Raw genomic sequence first — 23,940 nt, 5'->3', positions numbered from 1 at the left:
AAAATGAAAGAAAAAGTTTATAGCTTGGAACGAATGGAGGTTAAAGCCAACGGCGACGATACACAATCGTCGGTAACAATTGAAGTAAATACCAATCATAAATAATTGTTTGCTCGATAATATTTTCCTAAAAGATTAGGAGTTTTTGTTTTCTTTTTTTTTTTTTTGTTTTTAATATGCAAATATTCCACATGAGCAACAAAAGTGATAGCAATGCAAAGCCCTTTGTATTTCTTCTTGCAAAGCGGCAGCAACGACATTATCCTTAAAAAACAAAGCTAGCATTTAGTTTACTGCAACAGTTGGATGGAAGCAAAGAGAGAGGGAGAGAAAGAGAGAGAGAGAGAGAGAAGGTGGGAGGGAGAAAGAGAGCATTTGTTTTCGGTTACAATTAAGATTTTTCAAAAAGTTGACTTAATCCATTTATGCAGTGAAAGGCTCATGTCAAGATTTTGGTCTGCTTCTAATCATGTACGTGGCCGTTGCTCTGTACTGTGAACTATTTTGTATACTAATCTTACAATCTAAATGTATGATTGTTTCTTGATTACTGGTTCTTTTCCTCTAGGAATATTCCGAGAACCGCAACCACTTATGGCAAAAAGATGTTAAACAGTACCTAAGGTAGACCTACTTTTTTTATACGGCATCCAATGCGATTACGTCAATCGTTTCAGAAAATGATTCTAAATCGATTTAAGCATGTCTATCTATATGTCTGTCTTTGTCAGATTCGGATAAAATTTCGATGTAAATGCTATTGAAAATAGATTGGATTTGAACATTTTCATCATAGCTCCTCAAAAAAAGAACGTTGTGTGGAGGAAGAAGTTTGCAATTGTTTATATTTCCTCCCAAAAGGTAATAAGTACAAAAATTGTATTCGATCGGGGCCGGATCTTTTACACCCACCAGAGTTTTCCTAAAAAAGGCTAAAAAAAAAAAAAACCAAAAGAACTATGTGTACGTGTTGCACTTTATGAGCGCTTGTTATCGGAAAAAAGGAAACGAGAAGTGTTCAGTGTGGCCGCTGTAAGCGTGTCCTGTGATCGGTTTGGATCACTTTCAAATTTTTTTTGCAAATTTGTAGGCGATAATTTCGAGTTTGGGAAGGGAAGAATGTCTATCACATAGATTACAATGTAAGCCTGACAGGCAGACGGACATGCTCAGGCGCATTTCGGATTTGAAACTGGCCAAGAATTTATACATTTTATGGGGCTTTTAAAGCTTGCTTCTAGGTTTTGTGTTCTCATTGTAGGCGTGGGCTTCAAATCGATTCGAAATTTGATGTCGATCAAGAATATATATATATATATATATATATATACTTTATGGCATCTCTGGAATTCTCTTTTGAATGTTGCAAACGTTTTGGCAAAGTGAATTTTTTCCCCGAAATGTGAAAAGAAAAGGTCTCCAAAGAAAGGCTTAGAAATTTCAATATGTATTACTGTCGAGTATAAATGTACTTTTGTGTGTAATGAATTCATCGTAAAGTGAAAGGACATGCAGTTCGCTCGTGAAGATATTCTACGTGCATCAGTACATTTATTATAAATGGATGAGCTTGGGCAATTCAAAATTGGCATTGAAAATGCTCGCTCACTGATAATATTCGCAGAAACACAGTTGTAGGTGGTATGCTATGTCTTTCACAGATGTGATGTAGATGATGCGTTCGCATTTTCGTCTTTAATCTTTGCTCAAAGTAAGAGCGTAGGTTGTTGTCCAACCAAAAGATCGTTTAAATCGACGGTAGATGTGGATGGGTAAGTTCGAAATGTGATTATTGAATATCTATTAATTGAAGCATGATATGACGCCGATATGTCGTAGACTGTTATAATATTCAGCGAATGCGTCGAAAGGGAATTGTTTCTGAGCCGTATCGTTGTATGTAAATTTTCGAAACACATTAGCACATGAATACCGTTATTTGTAGCAAAAAGGAACACGAGGTACGATAATGTATTTTTTTTTTTGCTAAAATGCATTCACTCATATTTATATATCCAATTCCGTAAACATGTAGGTAAACAACCGTAATAATTACCATTGAAACATTTCAAACGAAAACAAAACAAAGTTGATGCGAGTTTTTTTTACTTAACATTATTTAATTTTATTCACATTGGGAACATGTTACAATTTCAATTTCAATATTTGCTTATCTTCTCTTCTTTGAAGTTTTTTTTACACGCCGCCGATAAATATAGATTCAGAATAATTTTATTGTTCCTTGTGTAGTAAGTAAGCGTCCGAAATTTCATCAATTCTTGATTGGAAACATATTTAGAGATAGTTAAAGCTGCGCCCGTCCCTCCCCTGTACTTCTTCGCTAATCGAGAATAAGGTTATAATAGTCGAGTTAAACGGAGGTAAGGAAAGTAAGAAAAAATGTTCTTTTCTTAATGCGAAGCCTTGATGCGCGCTCATCCTCTCAAGTCAAAATATGTTGAGACTTTCACACTTTTCTTAAATTTGGGCGTGACAGCTAATTTGTTGCGCTTTTAGTTGAAGTCAATAAGTATTTTTACGAGATCTCATGTCAATATTCTACATCAATAGTTATGGCCAAGAATAGCTCAACCCTTTGACTGCTTAAGCGTTCTTAAAACTGACAGCAGAGAGTTCGAGACTTAAGGCGAGTGGCGCGGGGGCATATTGACTTAGCATTTTACGCTCAAATTACGAATATTTACAAGTATATATGTATATATCTGGCTTAGTTTTTGATGCTTAGTTCCCCCTCTTTACCTTTCGCAACGCGTATTTTCAATTCACTTTTACATATAAGTTCCGATCTAAAAAATATATCAATAAAAGGATTGGACGAACTATTTAATAGAGCTTTGCAAACGTTTCAAGTAAAAATAGTTCTAAACATATAAAATGAAAATAAACCGTAATTCTCCTCATATGCTGACCTCCGACTCTCGGTACCGAAAATTCGCTTTAAGGTGAATGTATTTTTCTTACTTGTTTTCTTTTTATATAATTAGCATATATTTTTATATGTGTTTTGGTACACATGCTCTGACATGCACTTCCGCCTTTCATCGGTAATAATCAACATGTATATGTGTGCATGTCAATGTGTTCATACAAGTTTGCATTTTATATTGGATGAAAGCTTCGAAAAATAATGAACATCAAGCATAATTTCCCTCTGCAAATATTCCCGTTCGTTCTAATTGTTGAGTAAAGTTTGCAAAAAAAAAAAAAAAAAACTACGAAAACCACTATAGTACTTTAAATCACTCTACAGATATTGATGTAACGATTTTTCAATTTAAGGCGTTTTTTGGGAGGTGGTTGGAAAAGTGGTTCGATGCAGATCATTTTCAATAACGTAGGGTGAAAATCCCTTAGAGTATGAAATTTCATTGCAATATGTCTCGAAAATTGCGGCCTGTCGGCCGCAATTGAACAAAAGAAAACCAAACAGACCGACGGACAGATAAAGGTAAGTCTAACGCCAGTCCTTCTGGGTGCTGGATAAATCCACGTAAACTTAACATTATGTGCACTTATATAAGTGCACAAGTTGTGTAGAGTGTCAGTATTATATTTATCATCTATAAACGAATTTACTATTCAAGCCAGGAAATTGATGCAGCGGCAAATATGTCTGCCGACATACTTGCTTGAGGTTTACAATTTGATTTATACAAAGTCATTTTAAAAATGGATGCACACTCTTCGACAGTTACGCCCACATTAGGTAAAAACTCGAAAGAGTTCCAGACTCCCTTTGATAAAACTCACTGGGGTGATAATCGCTTATCAAAGGTGTTTATAAATTTATCAGGTGAATGTTAACAGAGATTATCTGGTGTGACTTTTAATGAAGAATGATGTGTGTGCATCTGGCTTACGCGCACACGCACGGTGAGTTAACATTTTCTTTTAATAGTTCCTTCCTTCAAGGTCTCAACATTTATGGCGTTTCATTTACGTGAAATTTTCCACTGTTAAATTGTTCCGAGAACAGATATCCATCTCTCTGCCATTTAAAAAATTAGTAAAAAGTATTTGCCATTCAAGAGATTGCGTGTTGGAAAACTGAAAAGCCCCCTAACTATTTATAGTTTATTGTTGAGAAAAAAAACCTATAAGCATTTTATTGCATTTAATGATTTTATCATTTTTTTTTTATTTCTTTGTTTTTTTTGTTTTTTTTTTTTTTATTGGGCTGCAATTTTTTATTCGGTAACGTTAACTGCGACTTTACTTTGCTGAGGGTGTGGTCACTATAGTTTGTCTAAAACAGCAATTGTGTGCAGGAATATTCGCAATAATTTCTCTAATTAGCCGAAGTTCTATTCTATAACACGCTTGTCATAGATCGAAAGATAATAATATATATTGAGTTTTTATATCTATTGCATTATTATTACCCCTCCTTCAAAGCGTGCTCAGCAAATTTGTGCAATATGAATGAATTTAGTCATTTTGTTACACATGCTATAATATAATTACAATATCAACAATCAATACAAGTTGGTTCAGTCAGGTCTGTCCTTAATGTCGTTAGTCCCATTATTTGACCGGGAGGGAGGCAAGTAATTCCCCGAAAGTTGTAGCGGAAATCTATCGAAAAATAAATTTTCTTTTGATCAATGTGATATTCTAGCTCAGTGTGTACATGTCCGTCTGTCTGTAGCGCGCTATGCTAGGCGCGTGCTCCCAAAAATAAACTGATGCCCTACGGTGATCAAAAAGCAGTAAGTTTGCTTGTCTAAGATTGCGATGATTGTTTGAACTTTTGAACTTCTTAGAATTATGGGAGGATATCTTTTGCGGGTCTGCATTCCGGCAACGCGTCGTTTCCCTTTGCATTAGTTCGCCATGCTTTTTCAACTCAAAAAACCATTCTTAGGATTACTTTTTTGCTTTTAAAGGGATAGAGCTACGCAAGCGTGTCTCATTAACTGGTCAATACATCTGCACGACATTTGACATGAATGTCAATTAAGGTATCCGTGATTTTTTAAAAAAAAAGGAAAGAAACGTCATATTGACGTAATGTTCCACGTTATTAGCCGCTCCTCACAACTAAAAATTGGAAATGGCCTTAATCGATCCAAAATAGGCCAGAGACTTCATATAGCTTACAACGTTGAGTTAAGCCGTCTAGTAATTCAATTGAGGAATGAATGGGATCGGGTAACTGACAACACGACCAGCATTTTTCATTTTTTATATGTAAGGGGCGGGAGGTGGTGGGTGACAGAGATTTGTCTTAAATTGATTAAACTTTCTCATTTGCTTATTATCATTATCATCTTTTGTTTTGCTTATTATGGAGTCATTAGAAGGTTGGTAATTACTTTCCGGTAAATGCATCATTTACTTGTTTTCTGAAATTTTTAATAATTAATTTTTTAATTTCATATTCATCTGATTAATAATAATTAAATAATACAAAAAAAATCAACCTGAGCGTGTGCTCACCGCAAACATAATTAAGCTCTAAACTGATGTTATTTAAACAACTAAATATATCTTGGTTGGAGAAGACTAACCTTTAAATACCCTACACCATTTCACTTAATATAATTGTTCATTTATTTGTATAATAAAATATCAAAAATTTGTGTCCAGGTAAAAGTCGTTATAGTGAAAAAGGCCCGAACCCCTCGACGGGCGGTAACTACATCCAGCAAAATCAATTTTCTACTAGAAATAAGACTCTGCTGCCATGCAAAGACTTGCTTTTCATCTCCACTTCTACGCGGGACGGGGCCTCAAAAGATAGGCCTACATGGTCCAAATTTTGTACAATTGATTTTTATGTCGAACTACAATTGTGGACCTTTTTCGTCATGTAAAGGCTTACTTTTCGTAGCAATGGTTATGTAATAGGCGGTACATCCACACCAGTCAAAATTTTTCATATCAATTTGGTTCCCAATACTATCTCAAAATAATATTATTCAGCGAGTTTTGTCGAGAAATTTTTCAAAAATTGCAAATTTTATTCCCTTATAACGATTTTTTAAAATAAGACGTTTTGTACGAAGCGGTAATATAAAGGTTTCCATTTAAGCTGTTTTGAATATGATTTGTCTCTGCGCCAAGACTTGTCTATCAGGTTTCATCAGAATATTTCAAAAATAACGATCTTCAGATTGAACACAAAAATAGATGAGCAGATGAGTTAGAGGGGAGAGCGAATAGTAGGCAGATTCGATATACTTATAATAAAAGGTTGGTCTTTTCTAAGCCCTCTGAACGTATGTGATATAATCTGTATGATAAGCGTACAATATAATCCCTTATTACCTTAAGGAGTATAGCGCCAGTAGATAAACACCTGTATTCTATAAATCTAGGCCTAGGTATATAGTTGATCTGTTGACTTAAATACAGAGCATAGGTACAAAAGTTTAGTTCTCAATCAAAATTTTTCCGTCACTTTGAGTTAACCCTGCTTATAATAACTTTGTTTGGGTGCATGTAATATTCATAAGGGTCCAAGATAGATCCACCTTTTATTATTTTAATTAAGATTGGATTAGGCCACTTTTTCGACAATTCTTCACACAATGCCTTATTTTAAAAAGTCCTTATATGAAAAAATAATGGTATTTTCAAAGTTCCTGGGGAAAGTTTGCTGCGTACACGGTATTTCACCATTCTAAATTGATCTGAAAAGTTGGTTCATATTAGGTGCCCTCATGGATGGTAAACCTTTGTAAAGAGGTCTGATTTTTTGTATACCATGATTACGATGAGTTCATAATAGTCACTTGGCATAGAAAGTAACTTTACCGAATTTGAACAAACTCGTACAAATTATGAGGTCGGTCATCCACTTCGCGTTGCGTGTCGATTTGTTAACAATTACGATGTTAACCCTTATGATAAGACGCCGTCGTCAAGTGTAAAAGTAAAAAATGCAATGCCTGATGGTCTACTTGATCTGCTATGGTTTACTTTTGTTTTGTTATTGTTGGAACTCTACGTTGTGGCTTTGACAGGATTATTAAGCCGGACGATAGTTTATTAGTACAGTCGGAGTTTTACTGAATGTTTTAAATAGATGTATTGTGGGCATAAATAAAAATATTAGCAAATATTGTGTATTTGGGGCATTGACTAAGCAATAAATTTAACACGCTAGATTTATATATATGAGGTACTTAGGATAGCTAGGGTTTAAGTGTTTTTTTAATTTTTTAGTTCTAGACCGTATATTGGAACTAATTTACTTTGTTTGAATAAACAATAATAACAACAATAATAGTAATAAAAATAATAATAAATTGCAGATCAAAAACTGATCGCATTTGTTAAACTCATATTTACATACATTTGCGCATTGATGAATGCGCTCTTTTTATTGTTTACTCAATACTCTTTCGAATCTCTATTAATAATAACAAGTAAGAAAAGTATATTCGGTTGCGACCGAATCTTTTATACCTGTCGCCATCATCCCAGAAAAGATTGAAAAAGAGAAAATATATAAATTTGCACATTTCGTAATATTGGGTAGGCGTGGCCTATTTTTAATATTCTTATAGAACAATTTTGTGAAAATTTATATCGCATATCTATTGCAGTTTATTAGCAATGAGCAAAGCACACGGAAAGCAAAGATCTTCTTTGCTTTGGTTGTGTAGACGTATAGGCGTTATAGGCGTGTTGTTTGATCGGCATGCAGCATCACCCATAGAAAATACCAAATCCAAACTTTTGTAGATTTATCTGTTGCAGTGTATAAGTAATGAGCAAAAAAAAACAATTTTTTATGCCTTCTGAAAAATAGAAGTGATCTTGGTTCACGTGGTACGATAGACGTGTCCTTCGACCGATTTGACCCATTTTCAATATCAACCTGCGCGCAAGAATTTCCGTTATAATATTTGCAAAAGAATTCGAAAACGCCCTAAAACCGATGAAAGGACACGCCTACAATGCCCCCATGCTTACGCAACAGAAACTGTAATACATGCACCATATAAACTTTCACTCTCGCTTTGAAAATAGAAAAAATCAACTGCTCCCACCCTATAACATAGAGTTTTCCTTGTTTTCGGTCACGGCCGAATATGATTTTTGTACTTGACGTATGTGACGTTTTGTGCATTCTCCATGAAAATAAGGTGTCATTTTTAGTGTATTATTAGCAGAACGGGCGAAAAGCTGTGCTGTGGTCGACTGTTCCGACTATAACTTTTATAGGTTCTTACTTGTTGATTAATATTTTGTTTACTTAAATATTTTTTTCAACAATTTGTGGGCTATTTTTTGGCGTAACTCTCCACCTTCCGACCGACATAAACTATACTCACCTTCTTTTGCTCGATTTTAATTCTGAGAATTTTGTCGAAATCTGCCAAATGAAGTAATTTACAAACGTGCTGAGAAAGTATAAAATGTATAGGACAATGTGTGGATGGATAGACATTTGGGCAAGGGGACACCCCTTAATGAATTAAGTTATAGTATGTGTGGCGAATTGATTAAACTGATTTATATTGAATAAATTTACTGATACCTTTTACGGGAACTTTAACAATAATACAATAGTCTTCATTAAATGATGAGATACGCATGTTTTTCTTCTTTTTTTTTTTTTATCAAAAACGTGGATTTTTCGTCTCGGAGCCAAAAGACGTGTTAGTGACGGTTTGTTGAGTTCCGAAAATATGTGACAGCCAGAGTGAACTAAATAAAGCGAATCGAGCGGAGTAATAATAGTTGACTTTCTGCTGAAAAAATCGCGAGGAACCAATGGAGTGGGAAAAAGGCGTATTATAAGATGCAGAAACAAAGATATATCTGCGTCAAGTGACTTTATGCAAGCATGCCCGTAAGGCTTACATATAGTATTCGAGTTTAACAGTTAATAGTTAACCTCAAGAAGAATTCATAACGCACCGGTGTCGATATAGTCAAAATGACGTTGGACTTACATTTTGATAACAATAGTATTTGGGATAGGGAAATATGAAAATTTCATAAAATGCTTAGTACTACTGATACATAGCGGTACTTAACGCTATTTAATTTAATCCTTGCACGTGCACTTTAAGTTCCTGGTTAACAATCTAGAGTCGTAGTAAGAGCATTTTCAAACTTGATAAGCAGAAATATGTAACTTACTATTAATTTTTCTATTTGAAAACGGACGTCGCGCCAAAGAATATATATTTGTGGTTTATGTAATTTCGCTGATACTTATACAAAATTGTTTTCTGTTTTTATTTTTCGGATAGTAAACAAAAAAATCTATTTATTCTGCCTACAGTCGGTAAACATCATGTTTTTTATTCACGTTGAAGTGCATTGAAGTTGCGTTAGTCGACAATATTTAATAAGTTTTTCATTCATGCGATATAAAAAGAGAAACTATTTTAATTAGCAGAAAGTAATAAACATGAAGTGTATCTTGAAAGGAACGACGTAACAAAAACAAAAATATAAACAAAAATTTTTTTTTGATATCTGTTTATATGCAGTAAAGAGTATGCCTTTGATCAACGTAATGTCAAAAATTAATTAAATAAATCTACTCTATGAAGTGTACTTAACAAGTTAACTGTTACGAACCCTTTGCAAAATACGTCTCTAAATTGCGTTGCAAAAATTTACTAATGACGAGTATACTCGTCAAAAATAGTTAACCGATTAATGATGCTATGAATTCCCCCCTGACATACACCTTGTACATTACAATCCCTTTAAAAGAAAAACAAAAAAGGAAGAAGACAAAAAAAAGAAAGAATCACCCACACACACACACACACACACACACACACCGTGCTCTTTTATGATGTAAGCAGGAAAAACTTTTAAGATACATATTTATGTTGTTTATTGTTTGATTTAATTACCTGCTTGTGTATAGAAGTCAGAGTGAGAGAATGCAGTGAAAGTTTTATGTGCTTGACAATGTAAGGGGGTCAAGTCTTTGTTCGTCTTTCTTATGTCAAAGGTAATGATTGTGATGGACATAAAAGACGACAACAATTGAGCGTAGCAATTGAGAAGTGTTAACTGAAGTAGTTAAAGAATAATTGATAATAACAGTAAGACATATTCAATCAGTTAAGATCAAAGTCACTTTTACATCGAATTGATGCTATAGGACGCAACAAAAAAAAAAAAAAAAAGAAAAAAATCATCGATTTATAATGCTTTTGATTGATAGGCATAGTGAGTTTACCGTTTCCAATAACAAAGAGGGAGGCGAACAAGTCTTCATAAAACTGTCATCTTGAACTTGCTTGATAATAATAACTGACAAGTAAAGCTATGTTAGAAACTCAAACGATGTTAGAAAAAAAACAAGGAAAATAAATAAGCAAACGTAAGGTGGTTTGAGAGATATTTGTTAAGTTATTTAAAAAGCAAGTAAAAAATAGTGCACCACGACCCACTCATTCTTGGCCCAAAGCCAAATTTCATCAAAATAAAATTCATTTTCCTCCCCGTTGGCTTTGACAATTTTCGCCAAACATGATCAATCTTCGCAAAGCATTGCTATCTCCTGCTCATTTAGATAGGTTCTCGATTAAATTGAACCATCAATTACAGCACATCCGTACTTTCGAAGATCGTGTAGAAGAATAGTTACTTCTTCATCATAGCATCTTTTAATGCGGTTAATGCGGTTAATGCGGTGCTATGTCAATAGTAAGCACGTTTCCGACGCTAGTTACGATGTCAAAGGAGCGTTGCCCGGGGAACTTGGCAAACGAACTACATTTACATTAGTTTACGTTCGACGTAAGGCATTATAAAAACCTTAAAATATTAGCATCGCAAGGGCTAAGCAAGCTTGGGTTACATATTCGCTTACATTTCCAATACAAGTTTCTGAAATTTGATGCCGAAGCGGTTAGAAAACCTAGGTGTGCAAGATATTTGACTTGCTCAGATAGTTCAGATAAGCGGCGTTCCATGTGCAAAATATTCACTGTTGATTTGAACAAGTTACATACAAGTTTTCGAAAATAAAAAGGATTGAGTTGGTTTTCCGATGTATAAGAGAATTAAGATACAGATAGGATTCTTTTTTTCTATGAAAATTCCCATTTCATAGGTAAATACCTGGTGTATCCAAAGATAAGTAACAGAATTGCATTGCGTTATTGATGGCGTGGGTTCGCAATCTAGTTACAACATATGTCTCTATGAGCATAAAAAGCTCTATCGACTTTTAATTGCGCTTGGCCGCAGTTCTTTCTTTACTGCGCTTCATTACTGGACGCTGTAGTTTTTTTTGCCATACGAAAAATTATAATTTTTTTATTTCTATTGTAACTTTAAACACTTGAATAAAAATTATTGAGTCACGCATGACTATTGTGTAGTCTAGTGGTTGGGATGTTCACCTTTCAACCGAAAGACACAGGATCGAACTCTGATGCGATAGATTAGCCGATCATCAAATTGTACTTTGCTAATTAGCTTAGAGACTTTTAAGATTAAAAAGTTGCTTTCCTTGGATGGACACTTACTCACTTGCTTGGAGAGCTGACATAGGAGGTTTGAGTTTTCATTTCATTTCATTGAATATGTGTAAATATATTCGACAATTAAATGTGGAGTAAAACTGGTAGTAAAACCTATGCTAGTAGGAGGCAGTGGACGGCTTAATTTTTAATGTTTTGCAACGAAAATTGATTGATCATACATATCTGAACTAAAAACTAATTAAACTAACTGAAATTTGGACAAGGTATGTCAATTTTTTGGATCTGACCCATACATGTGAGAGGTCCACTAAAAAGTATATTTTCTCGGCTTTGCACATTAACCTGATAATAAATAAATAACTGTATGAGGCAAAGTGGTACACGGTATTTACGACATTAATGGTCGACTTCTTAGGGGTAAATACAATTTTTAACACGAATTAACCCGAGTTAGTGAGGGGTGTTGGGATTAAGGTAAACGAGAAAAGTAATTGCATGTAGGCAAGCGTGTATTTATGAGTCAGTAGACATTGCGAACTCGATCTAAACTAAATATAATTTTCTGCTTTCCTCGACTCGCAATTCTTCGTCTTAATCGTTAATTATTAATCAATACTGGGCCGTCGTATGTATGTTTATTGATTTTTTAAGCCTTATCAAATGATGAAATTTCTGACGTAGTTTTTGAATTATTAATTATAAGTTAAATGAATTTTTTTTTATTTATTTATCCTTAGCTATAATAAAAAATAAATATAATAAATTTAATGAGTTAATGATAAGAAATAAAATCAAAATAAAATCAAACAAATAAATGTTTTTATTATTTTTTTTTGAGAACGATGATAAAATTTATTATTACAATATTTTTACGATAAATGTTTTTTGTTTTTTCAATACAGAGAGAGAAATAGTTCAATAAACGCAAAGAAAGCTTGATAAGATATGAACATGAAGGGCTTTAGAAAGTGAAGACATAAATCTGAATCGTCGTGAAATTCTTTTATGTTTTTATCGAACTTTTTATCCTTTTCATCCACGCAACGACACGACAACAGGAAAACTTTGTGATCCACACAGCCACAACGATTGCCGATGTGTATCTGAAACTTTAAAAGAAATATCACCAAATTATTAAGTGATTCGAAGCATTTTGAAGGTTTATTGTATCCGTCACATCGAGCACGTAAATATATAATGTAAATATGTCCCATTTGTTCACTATTTCGATCATTGTCCACCTTTGTCTGTCGAGTTGCGGCTGGAAAAACCAATGGAAACCTACTTTGCTTTTTTGATGATTATTATTATGGGTGTCCATAACAACACAATTTACAACAAAGCTTACAATTTGAAGCTGTTTTCATTCATAATCCATGACTGATAGCGGAACACGTTTTGGAACTTAGGCTGAAATATCACAAAAGTGATTTTGAATTATATCAGTTGCTTTTTATACACTACGTCACTTGCGGCAGGGATACGTATTAAGTTTAGATGCATTTATCGAGCTTCCAGAAGAACTTGACATATACCTATCTCTAATCTCTGTACCGCATCGATTTAAAATCATTTTCTGAATCGATTTGAATATCTCCGTCCGTCTATTTGCCTGATGAATGTGTTTGTGTGTTTAATCTACAGGTTACAATTTTTGGGATATTATAATGAAATTTGGTACGGCGACTTGTTCCGATCCAAAGGCAAACGTTTTTTAAAATAACTTAGCTCCATTTTAAAAAGAGGCATTACATTAAAACAACTTTCCGTTTCTAACATTTCTTGACAAGAATCGATTAAAAATAGTATTTTACCATGTCAAAAGATTGTGAAGAATATCAACCGAATGGGACCGTTTTTGATCTTTTTCGCCCATGAGATCGATCTTAATAAATATAAGTACGAAAATTATATCCGCTTCACGTCACGTTGATGGATATAGAAAATTCATACCCTAAAAGACAAGAGAAGAGCTAAATTTTCACATTCTGTAATATTGGGTGGAAACGGTTGGCTTTTTCTACCAAAAAAAAACACGGAAAACATAGGTCTTCATAGTTTTTGTTATACAGACGTGTGGGCGTGGTAGGGGTGTTCTTTGAAATGTCTGACTCATTTTCAAAGATTTTTTGCAAGTTTGTAGGCGATATCATCTTTGTTTCTGTAAACGGGCGAATATTTATCCCCCCGCATGCTGCACGGACGGACGAACATAGATGCGTTCCGAATTTGACATTGGTCAAGAATATGTACCCTTTACGGGGTTTTTGAGACTTGCTCCTGCTTGTTAGAAAGACATTGACAAAAGAGTCAAATTTTAATACACTACAATATTAAGTGGGCGGTTCAACTACCATCGATTTTGCTCATTCTTCATGGATACTTCAACGGATAACATTTTGATGCTTTTTACCTGCACAGGTGTCTCGGCTACCTCTTTTCTTTTGAATCATTCGCATAGTGTTCTAACGCTTTGAACTCAACTCAACAAGACAACTTTGTTTCGAATTTGATATGGGCCTTCAACTGCGACGGCTTGCAGTATGTATTAATAAACAAATTTGTTGTTCATTTATAATTCTATTTGTTCAGTGCTCAAGAGAATTGCATAGTTTTGCTTTCGAAAAGATCAAGTACAACGTGACATAAAGTCCGATGATTGTATATTGAAATCGAGTAACCTTATTACGCAGTACGATATAGTGTTTACTAAACTCTCTTCCAAAACTCCTAAAATTAGAGCACACAACTAATGTACAATATTTCGCCTTCGTATCCGAGTCTACCTAAGACATGGAACTAAATATAATGAAAAAAGAAAAGCAATGAGTGCACAAAGAGCAATGTTAGCACTAATTACGCAAAATTACGTATAGGGGGCGTTCAAATGAAGACTTCTTCAGAAATAACCAGAAAATATTGCTTGCATTGTTTTTTCGAGTAACAAAAATGTTAATGAAGTAAAGAAACTTGCTATCTCAGATCGGCCTTTTACCCTTCTTCTATATTATATACATATGTAATACAATAAATTTTTTGCTCTGAACTTACCATGTAAGCAACGCCTACTTTAGTTAAAATATTGACCAAAACATGTTGACACGATACATACATACATATGTATACACAAATATATTTTTAAATGAAATTAATTGCAAAACATCTACCTCCCAAACTCCCAAGCTCGCAAAGCGATGACGATCTACTCGTTATAACTTCGGAAAATATTCCGAATGATACTCATCCAAACCGTATAAAAAAAAAAAAAAAGAAGATATTGTAAGAGGAACTATTTGTCGGGTAATGTGCTCTAATACCTTACATTAGTATGGATTTTTCCATTAATTAAATGTCGGTATATTTTATACAGTTTGCGTTATTTTTGCATTTTAACATTTTATTGTTCTTACCATTTTAGCGTTGCAATAAAGAGAGTGGGAAAACTGATGAAAACGAACGTGCAAATTGGTCAAATGGACTTGAGTTTTTAATGTCCTGCATATCCATGTCGGTCGGACTGGGCAACGTGTGGCGATTTCCTTTTACCGCATATGAAAATGGTGGAGGCGCCTTCCTAATACCCTACATAATTGTCCTAATTGTCATAGGTATGCTATAACTATAGTTAATGAACGGCTGAGATAAGATTGCTTTAACGTGAACTTAGCACATTCATGACTATATAAGATCAATTCTTTGTTATGTGCAACTTTTGTAGGCAGCAGACAGATAGTAGCTCAAGTTATATTATCCCCCAATGTCGACAGTTCTTCTTCATTGACAAATCTTATAATAATTTAGATGTTATACGAAATCTATACCTTTTAGCATAGATCGCTTGTGGTACAAGAGTATGTTAAGAGTATGTACAGGTCGAGTCAGAATTAGTTTCCGAATGTTTGTTTGTCCGTTTCCGTTGTTCTCTTATGCTCAACCCACATACACACCGCAAACTTTTGTCGTCTTTCGGCCTAAGGGCGAAATGGTACCAATTGGAGCCAATTTTTGACTACTTCCGATATGAAGCTTTATTCTGAAAAGACTTCATATGAATGACTGTGTCAAACGAAGTCACGTGGGGTATTTTATGGCGGGCCGCGGGCCGCGGGCGCTATAAGCTTTTTACATATTTTATTTACTTTATGGCGAACGTAGTGAGTTACATTGTTTAAAATTGTATGCGTTAGTGTTAAATTAAAAAAGTCATTATCAAATTGTAAAAGTTTATACGCTGTAAACTTCATAAATACAAGAGCAATGAGGTAAGTGTCACGGAAAATGCAGTAGAATTAGAAAAATTGTTCATGATAACTTTTACATACATAAGTACATACATTAGAACATAAGTAAAAGCACTGTGTACGACCAGGGGGTTGACTGTTAACACTACACTGCGTCATCTAAGCCTATTCTCGACTTGTTTTCGTTTTAAATAATAAAAATTCTATTTTGTTTCCATGTGAAGCCATGCTTTTCCTGGCAACATTTATATAGAAAGGCGGTCAAAGCGTCAACCGGTTGAAATTTAGCAAATTAGTATATTTGCAAAAGATCTTATTATTTCTCAAGGATTTTCATCCCAAAGTGCTAAAAATTTGAGCATGTTGTCATATAGAGACTTACCCGCCGTGAAAGCCCGTATATGAAATGACATCGATCTATGTGATCCAAGTTTCATGCAATTACTTTCTTTGCGAAATTACTATTATAGACCCATTCCAATCGTTAAATATTAAAAATTAGGCTTCTATGCCCCCTGTACAGTTTCACGTTTCTTACGAGTTGTAGCCAGATAGGGTGAACACAAAAGTACATGGAAAACCCTCAGAGCCGCAGGGAAACTTCAGTCGATTGAGGAAATGATTCTGAATAGATCGTTATAAGAAAAGATGGGCTCATCTTAGTTCGAATCATCATATCAATCCCATTATGTATATATATATATACATATAAAATTTCTTACGAAAAATGGTCACTTTTAAGTCAAAAAAGTACAAATTTTTGGAACAATGATTTGGGATATACATTTACTATGACAAGTTTGGATGGAAGACATGGATCTCTTCCCATATAAGCATGCTTAGCAAAAAGAATTTTTCCTCCTCCCACTTCAATATTTTCATGGCAATAAGGTAGGTGAAGAACTCTGTTAGACGGAATGACGCAGGGGATTCAACTGTCGACCTTGTCCATTTGAACTAACATTTTAACTAGCTTTCCTTAAACAACTTTTTGACTAATAATTGGTTAATTGCTTGACTTGTAAATGTCATAAACAGCGCCTATATGGGTTCCAATAAACCATATTTTTTTTCAAGACTGGTTTTTACTCTCTCATAATTTACTGGTTAAAGTTTAATCAACTTAAATATGTTTTTAAGCATTCTATGATTCACGGGATCGCTATAAAAACTGAGATTTCACATGCCGTAATCGAGTTGGAATTGAAATTGTGCTAATTGTGTATAAGAGGAATTTAGTCATAAAAACGCATAATCTCGAAAGTTTTCAATCACTCTAAGCACAGACTTCAAAGTAGCACTTTGATATTCTAAGTTGGTATGAAAAATTTGGTTCGACTGGTGCGATTTTTTGAACACCCTTTTATATTTGCGTTCCTTTTAGAACCAAATCTTTATAAGGTAAAAGGGTATAATTTGCGCTATTTCACGGTAAAAATTTGTTTATAGTAGTAAATTAACAAAGAAGTCAACGTTACTGAGTTTGGACCACGTTGGTCTATTTTTCAAATATCGCCGCAGGGATTGTCAGAAAATGTAGATCCTTGCGTGCCAAAATGGACCTAATTGTTAATGTTTCATAATGCAAATTTGTTCATGACAGTAATTTGCCATAAAAATTAAATGGGCCAAATTTGAACCACATGTGTCTATTTCTTAGAATTCACTCCATGGAAGATTTCTCATGATTAGTGAGCCCTACCGAAAAAGGTTTTAATATTTTATGATACAAATTAGTCCATAATTACAATTTAGGAAAAAGGTTAACGGTAGGATACTTCGATCACGTAGATATACGATTATAACATATGTCCCGAAATACGAGTATTTGTTTAATTTTTCGCCGTCACATAAACGCGGACCGATAGGTACATGCTAGACGAATTTAATAAGATTTGAAATTTTATATAAGTTTTGCAAACTCTTAGGTAAACCCATGTATTATCTAGAAATGTGCCTGGGACAATTTACCAGCAAAGGTTCCGTCAAAATTTGGTCTATTTGTCCTGCGTTTTTAGGTAAATATTTTCTTTGTTTAAATGTTAAGATATATTATTTAATGTTATCATCTTAGGTGTAGGATATGGCCAGGCTGTGGGTACAATGTGCATTATAACCTATTATTCATCGCTCATCGCTCTAACTCTTTATTATATGGGAATATCATTTCAATCAGTATTACCATGGACTTTCTGTCGTGATAGTTGGGAGGAAGCCTGTGTAGACTCATTACCCAAGGATCAAATGCCAAATACGACAAGGAAGCTACAAAGTAGTTCAGAATTGTACTTTGTGTGAGTTAATAAAGAACTGTCATCTCGTACAAGCAATAAATTATTTACGTATTTCATTTCAGCAAAGAAGTTGTTAAAGAGAAAAATCAAATTGATGATGGCATAGGATTACCGGATGTGAATTTAACTATTTGCCTATTTGTCTCGTGGGTTATCATTTTCTTGGTTATACGACGTGGTGTGAAAAGTTCCGGTAAAGCAGCTTACTTTCTGGCTATTTTTCCCTATGTGGTCCTAATTGCTCTACTAGTCCGTAGCGTAACTTTGGAGGGAGCCAAAGATGGTATTTTATTTTTCCTCAAGCCAAACTGGAGTGAATTGCTTAATCTAAAAGTAAAACATCTTGTACTTACTTGTAATCAATGAGCTAATAAAAAAAAAAAAAAAAAAAAATCAATTTATTCCAGGTATGGAAGGAGGCTGTTGTCCAGTGTTTCTTCTCCCTGGCAGTTGGCCTTGGACCAGTTATTATGTTTTCCTCCTATAACAGATTTGATCACAATATTTATAGGTACTTATATCAAAATAAAAATTCTTATGTAAATGATGGGAATTATTAACGCGGCTTGATATCTGCAACAGAGACGCATTAATTGTCACTGGTTTGGATACGATAACAAGTTTGATAGCAGGGATAACAATTTTCGGAATTCTTGGAAATTTGGCTCACAACCTCGGCATAGCAGATATTAAAGAGGTGGTAAAGGGTGGAACAGGGCTAGCGTTTATATCATATCCAGATGCTATAGCGAAATTTCAGGCCGTACCACAAGTCTTCGCCGTATTATTCTTCTTCATGTTGTTTGTATTGGGCGTTGGCTCCATAGTAGCCTTACAGAGCGCGATTGTAACGATCATTTGTGATCAATTCAAATCTATTCAGTTCTGGATTGTAGCTCTAATAACATCCATTTGCGGCTTCCTATTGGGCTTAGTTTATATAACGCCGGTAAGCGATGCATTTCTATTCTATTGAGTGAGAAACGCACAAATTTAAAATTTATTTTTTGTTTTATTTGCCTTATTTTTTTTTTTTTTTTGTTAGGGAGGACAATGGATATTAAATTTAGTAGATTTTTATGGTGGCACTTATGTGATATTTGTCCTGGCTATATTCCAGTTAGTGGGCATTGTTTGGCTATATGGTATGTTTTACAATGTACACGCTTAACTTGCTTTCAATAATTGAATATAACTTTCATCTCTAGGTTTACAGAATCTTTGTGATGACATTGAATTCATGACTCATAGAAAGGTTACAATCTATTGGCGGTTGTGTTGGTCATTTCTAACACCAGTAATGATGCTAATTATATTCATTTATTCTATGTTAAATATTGAAGCTCTTACGTACAGAGGATATGTTTATCCAAAATCGGCTGAGGGTATACTTATTACAATTTCAAAGGCCAGGACTCTTTATCGGTTGACATGCATGTTTGATTTATTTTTCAGTGGCTGGATGGATACTCTTTGCGATAGGCTTATCTCAATTCCCTTTATGGGCGTTATGGTATATTCAATCCCATTACCAAAACAGTATTACAACAGTAAGTTTAACTTTATATTAAGCATCCAGAAAATATGACATGCGGTCAAAAAGTCTGTATATCAATAAGGATTATGAAATTGTTAGATCAAGGCGGCTATGCGTGTGTATGTGGACATGATTTGATAAATATTGATGTAAAATTGCAATTTCTTGGAGATGGTAGTAAACATTTGCCTATGTGATAAACTCTCAAATATTATTATGATAAGTGCCAAATTTTAGTTTTGCTGCTCTACTAGCAGCGTGATGGACAGTTTACTCAACATAAGTAAATAAATTTCAAATCTCAGAATAGTTAAAAGTACACATATTCTGTTCTATTTGCAAAGCATCCTTTCTGAATGTTAAACAAATGAAAACGCGGTTCAAAATCGAATACCCTACATCCACATTTTGGTTAGAACAGTTAGTCACATAACGACCTTTTAAGATAGAAGACTTATAGCGGACATGGTTGAAAAAGTTGTCCGATTCGAATCATTTTCAGTGGTGCTTGATCCTGGGTCAAAACATGTCGGCGTATCAAATTTCACCAAAATATCTCAAAAATTGCGACTTGTAGGCTGACTACATAAACAAAACGGACCGACGGACAATCAGACTTAAATCGATTCAGAAAGTGATTGATAATATTGCTACATCGTCTCACTCGTTGCTATAATGAGAACATATTTGTATAATTTTTTATTTGTGTTTCTTCTCTCTTTAGACTATTAAAGCTACTTTAACTCCTAGCGGCAAATGGGGCCCAACCAATTCAGAGACAAGGGCTAAATGGTGCGAGTTTAAAAGCAAATTGACGGAAGAGCGCCTTCGGCAAGCAAGCAGCAAAAAAATGGGTTTCTTTTGGCAAAAAATCTATAATATATTTGATTTAAAAAATTAATTAATTTAAATAACACGATATAGTAAAGATTTCTCCCTAATATTAGATAAAATATATGAGATGTAAAGTTTGTTAATAGCAATAGTAAAAAGTGATCGTTCGGTTTTTGCATTTAATAAAAAGTAAAATAAATCCCAATGAAATGGAAAAGCAATAGCAATAATAAGGGAGTCTTTCGGCGTACTGGCAACGTAACGTATGCTATATTACCGGACATGATATTATTATTACTATTATTATTACAATTTATTTAGATCAGAGAAGTAAATTCTAAGACTAAAGTAAGCTGAGCGATAGTAAGTAAGATGAAAGGCTCTGTGTTTTTAAAAAGGTCGACTAGAGAGTTGAGTTAGTCTAGTCATTTTAATAAATTAATTAATTAAATATTTTATTTGCATTATATTCTCGGGAATTTGGAAGACCTCCATTATTGCTTATTTTTTATTTATTTTATTTATTTGAGCCATCATATACACAATAAGCTTCAAGCCTTTAAATTGAAGTGTAGGTGTGTTATAGGTGAACAAATAACGTGCCGTCGCACAAGCTAAATTGTGAAGCACATACAAAAATAGAAAAGATGTTGACTACGCTGCGAAGATGAAAAACAATAGAATACCATACGACCCACTTTTGCGATCAATCCCCATATAGTATGTTATATTGAAAATTCCTTACATGGAAACAAACTGCAGCTTTTCAAATTTCTCAACAAAAGTCGTTGAGTAATAGTTTTTCGACGTTCAATGTGCAATTTTCTTATCCCGCATAACCTTTTCTACGAAAACGAGATCTTTATATGGTAAAAATAATTTGTGGTGAAAATTGGTTCATAATAGTGAATTGACAAAGAAATCAATCTTGACGAATTTCGACCACGTAAATCTATTTTTTGGATTCCAGCGCTTATAAGGATTCTCCGGAACCCCTTATATGCCAAAAAGGCCTAATTGTTAATGTTTTATAATGAAAATTTGCTCACTGTAATAATTGGACATAAAAATTAAGTGGATTGAATTTGAATCACATGAATCTATTTTTTGGATCACACTCCTTCTAAGATTTCTTACGTATAGTAAGCCCGTCGGAAAAGGGTTTAATTTTTCATATTTTGTGATGAAAATTTGTGCATAGTAGCAATTTACCAAAAAAATTCACGATAGGGAACTTCGATCACATGGGTCCATTTCTTAGACCTTAATATATGTCAGGCAGAGAAGGCGTAATTTTTACTTTTCTCTGACGGAACTTGAAAACGAATAAAATTTTTGGGAAGGAAATTAAGTTTGCTAAATTGGGATCATATCATACGATGCGTGCTTCCATGAAAAGTATGCCTTTGTACTTTGATAAAGTCGTGGCAATTTTGGCGTATTATTACCAAAACGAACGAATAAATATATCAGGCGAGATGGTGTAGGGTAATCAATGGGCCGTCTTGAAAAGCAATAACGTCCTTACTTGTTTTTCTTAACACAGTTTATCAAAATAAGGCCAAAACACGCCAGTGGACCAGATTTGACGAAAATGTCTCCAAAATTTGCGACTGAAATATACAAGGACAGATATCCGATAGAAAGGCAACTTAAATCGACTCAGAAATGTGGTCATATCTTCAGCCCCTCTGGGTGTAACAACCGCTGCCCCGTACAAGCCTAATACTCTTGTACTAGAAATGGGTTAGGGTATAAATATTAAGTTTCGAAAATGAAGTCTGTGAATATGTACGCAAAACGTTTGAGGAAATCCGTGGTATCCTATCGGTTTTCCTTTGTTTGTACACATATCGTTACGCGTTTTAGTTTATTTTTGAAGAAAAGTCGAGCTTACCGTATGCATTGTAATTTGGTTTGTATTGGAACAAAGCATGAAAAGAAGCAAAGTTTCGTTAAAATCTTGTATATTTTCATCACTGTAAATTTGACATGAGCACCTGAGCGCCAGAAAGGTGATGGTTTTTGCAGAGTTTTCATTTAATATGACAACAATATTTTTCTTCAAAATGCATCTAGTTAAGGAATGATAAGGCATTCGAAGAGAAAATAAATCTTGCTAAACTTGATCTACACCAGCCCAGCACGTTTTGGACCCAATACCTATGGGTCTAAGACTTCATTATTATACCCGTCGTCAAAGAATGAACGGAATGCAATATTAATGTTGTCGAAACGTTTGCGATGCCCAGAAGGAAGCTTCAGAGACCCTTCAAAGTATATCTATTCCTGAGCAGCATCAAATTCTGAATTGATCTAAATTGGATGCGTCTGTTCGTAGTAAATATTTTCCCGATCGCAAAAATGACGATATCGTCTACAAATGTGTAAAAGACTTTGAAAACGACCTAAAATTTTTAAATGACCCACCTTCAACGCCCACATGCCTATGCAACAAAAACTGTGAACGCTTTTCCATGTTTCCATGTGTTTTGTTTGTCACTCATTAAGTGCAACACATACTTAATACAAATTTCGGCGTTTATTCGGAAAATAGAAAAAATCAGTCGCGTCCACCCGATATTATAGGATATAAGAATGTAGTTTCTTTCCTTTTTTTTACATCTTTTTTTTTTCTTAATTACTGGTATTTCGTTAAGAAATAAGCGAAGAGTTGTTTTTGGTGCACCGATGTTATTTACTGATGTTATGTCACTAATTGATCGGATTTGCATGATCATGATGTTTCCACTATTCGCTTACTAGTCACCCATTAAGATGCAAAATCGATAGAGTTAAATATGAAATGAATAGTAATTGTATTGTTTATAAAATATTTATGCAATGTTTATGATACTTTCGGACAGAGAGATTGTTAATTATCAAATGTAATAAGCGTTTTATTTACAAAAATTAAATAGCCAGCTCATTTTGGAAGACCCTTTAGCTTTCCTCTTTACTACAAATGGATGATGTATTGTAAAGATGATGTGGTATCTAAGCAATTGATAAAATTTCAATTTAAAAGAAAGAAAAGAATAAACTTTTCATTCTTGCATAGTTTTTTTTATTCTTTCAATTTGCAGAATTATTGCCGAATACTTTTCTTTACTAAGGCAAGTGGCAACGATAGGCATGATCAAAGGAACCAACGAAAAGCTTTTTTCGACGGCAGTCATCTGTTGTGAACCGTTAGAATGAGTTCGAACCTTTTTTTTATTTATTATTAAGTTTTCTCAGCTAAGTAGAAGAGTGCGTCGATATAAAAAAGAAAACACATCCGGACAGTTATGCGAACATTATTTGTACAGTTCTTGTGAACTTTGTCAGTATTAAAGAGGTTTTGTGCTTTTCGTCATTAGTTAATATATATATATATACAATATATCGTTAATATATATATATATTTAATATATATATTATATATATATATATATATATATACATACATAATTACATATGCGTAAAAGAACGTGAAATTCCTCTCACTGTGATTACATGTGCATTTTTTGAAGAACTTTTTATAATTTTTTTTTTTTGTTTTTTTTTTTTTTTTTAGGCAAGTGTTAAAAGGAAATATTTCCTAGTTATTACAA

The 23,940-nt window shown here is 33.9% G+C and overlaps 1 protein-coding gene across 1 annotated transcript; it reads left to right on the top strand.

Annotated features, from left to right (window-relative positions):
* Positions 1-20,502, top strand: LOC119642146 (sodium-dependent nutrient amino acid transporter 1-like). Its single transcript, XM_038041138.1, has 11 exons — positions 1-84; positions 14,857-15,046; positions 17,608-17,697; positions 17,754-17,973; positions 18,036-18,306; positions 18,381-18,484; positions 18,556-18,922; positions 19,019-19,118; positions 19,182-19,358; positions 19,429-19,523; positions 20,235-20,502. The coding sequence occupies exons 1-11, from the start codon at positions 4-6 to the stop codon at positions 20,409-20,411; spliced, it is 1,872 nt and encodes a 623-aa protein (XP_037897066.1). The 5' UTR covers positions 1-3; the 3' UTR covers positions 20,412-20,502.
* Positions 20,503-23,940: the final 3,438 nt, after the last annotated feature.

The sequence above is a fragment of the Glossina fuscipes genome, unplaced genomic scaffold, assembly GCF_014805625.2.
Source record: "Glossina fuscipes isolate IAEA_lab_2018 unplaced genomic scaffold, Yale_Gfus_2 0, whole genome shotgun sequence".
Taxonomy (NCBI): Eukaryota; Metazoa; Arthropoda; class Insecta; order Diptera; family Glossinidae; genus Glossina; species Glossina fuscipes.
This window is presented reverse-complemented; position numbering and strand designations above follow the sequence as displayed.

Bases quoted from the DNA above. Each gene is read 5' to 3' on its own strand.
- LOC119642146 (XM_038041138.1), top strand. From the start codon at position 4: ATGAAAGAAAAAGTTTATAGCTTGGAACGAATGGAGGTTAAAGCCAAC. The intron at 18,923-19,018 runs GTAAGCGATGCA...TTTTTTTGTTAG, and splicing joins GCTTAGTTTATATAACGCCG to GGAGGACAATGGATATTAAA. The intron at 19,359-19,428 runs GTATACTTATTA...TTTATTTTTCAG, and splicing joins TTATCCAAAATCGGCTGAGG to TGGCTGGATGGATACTCTTT.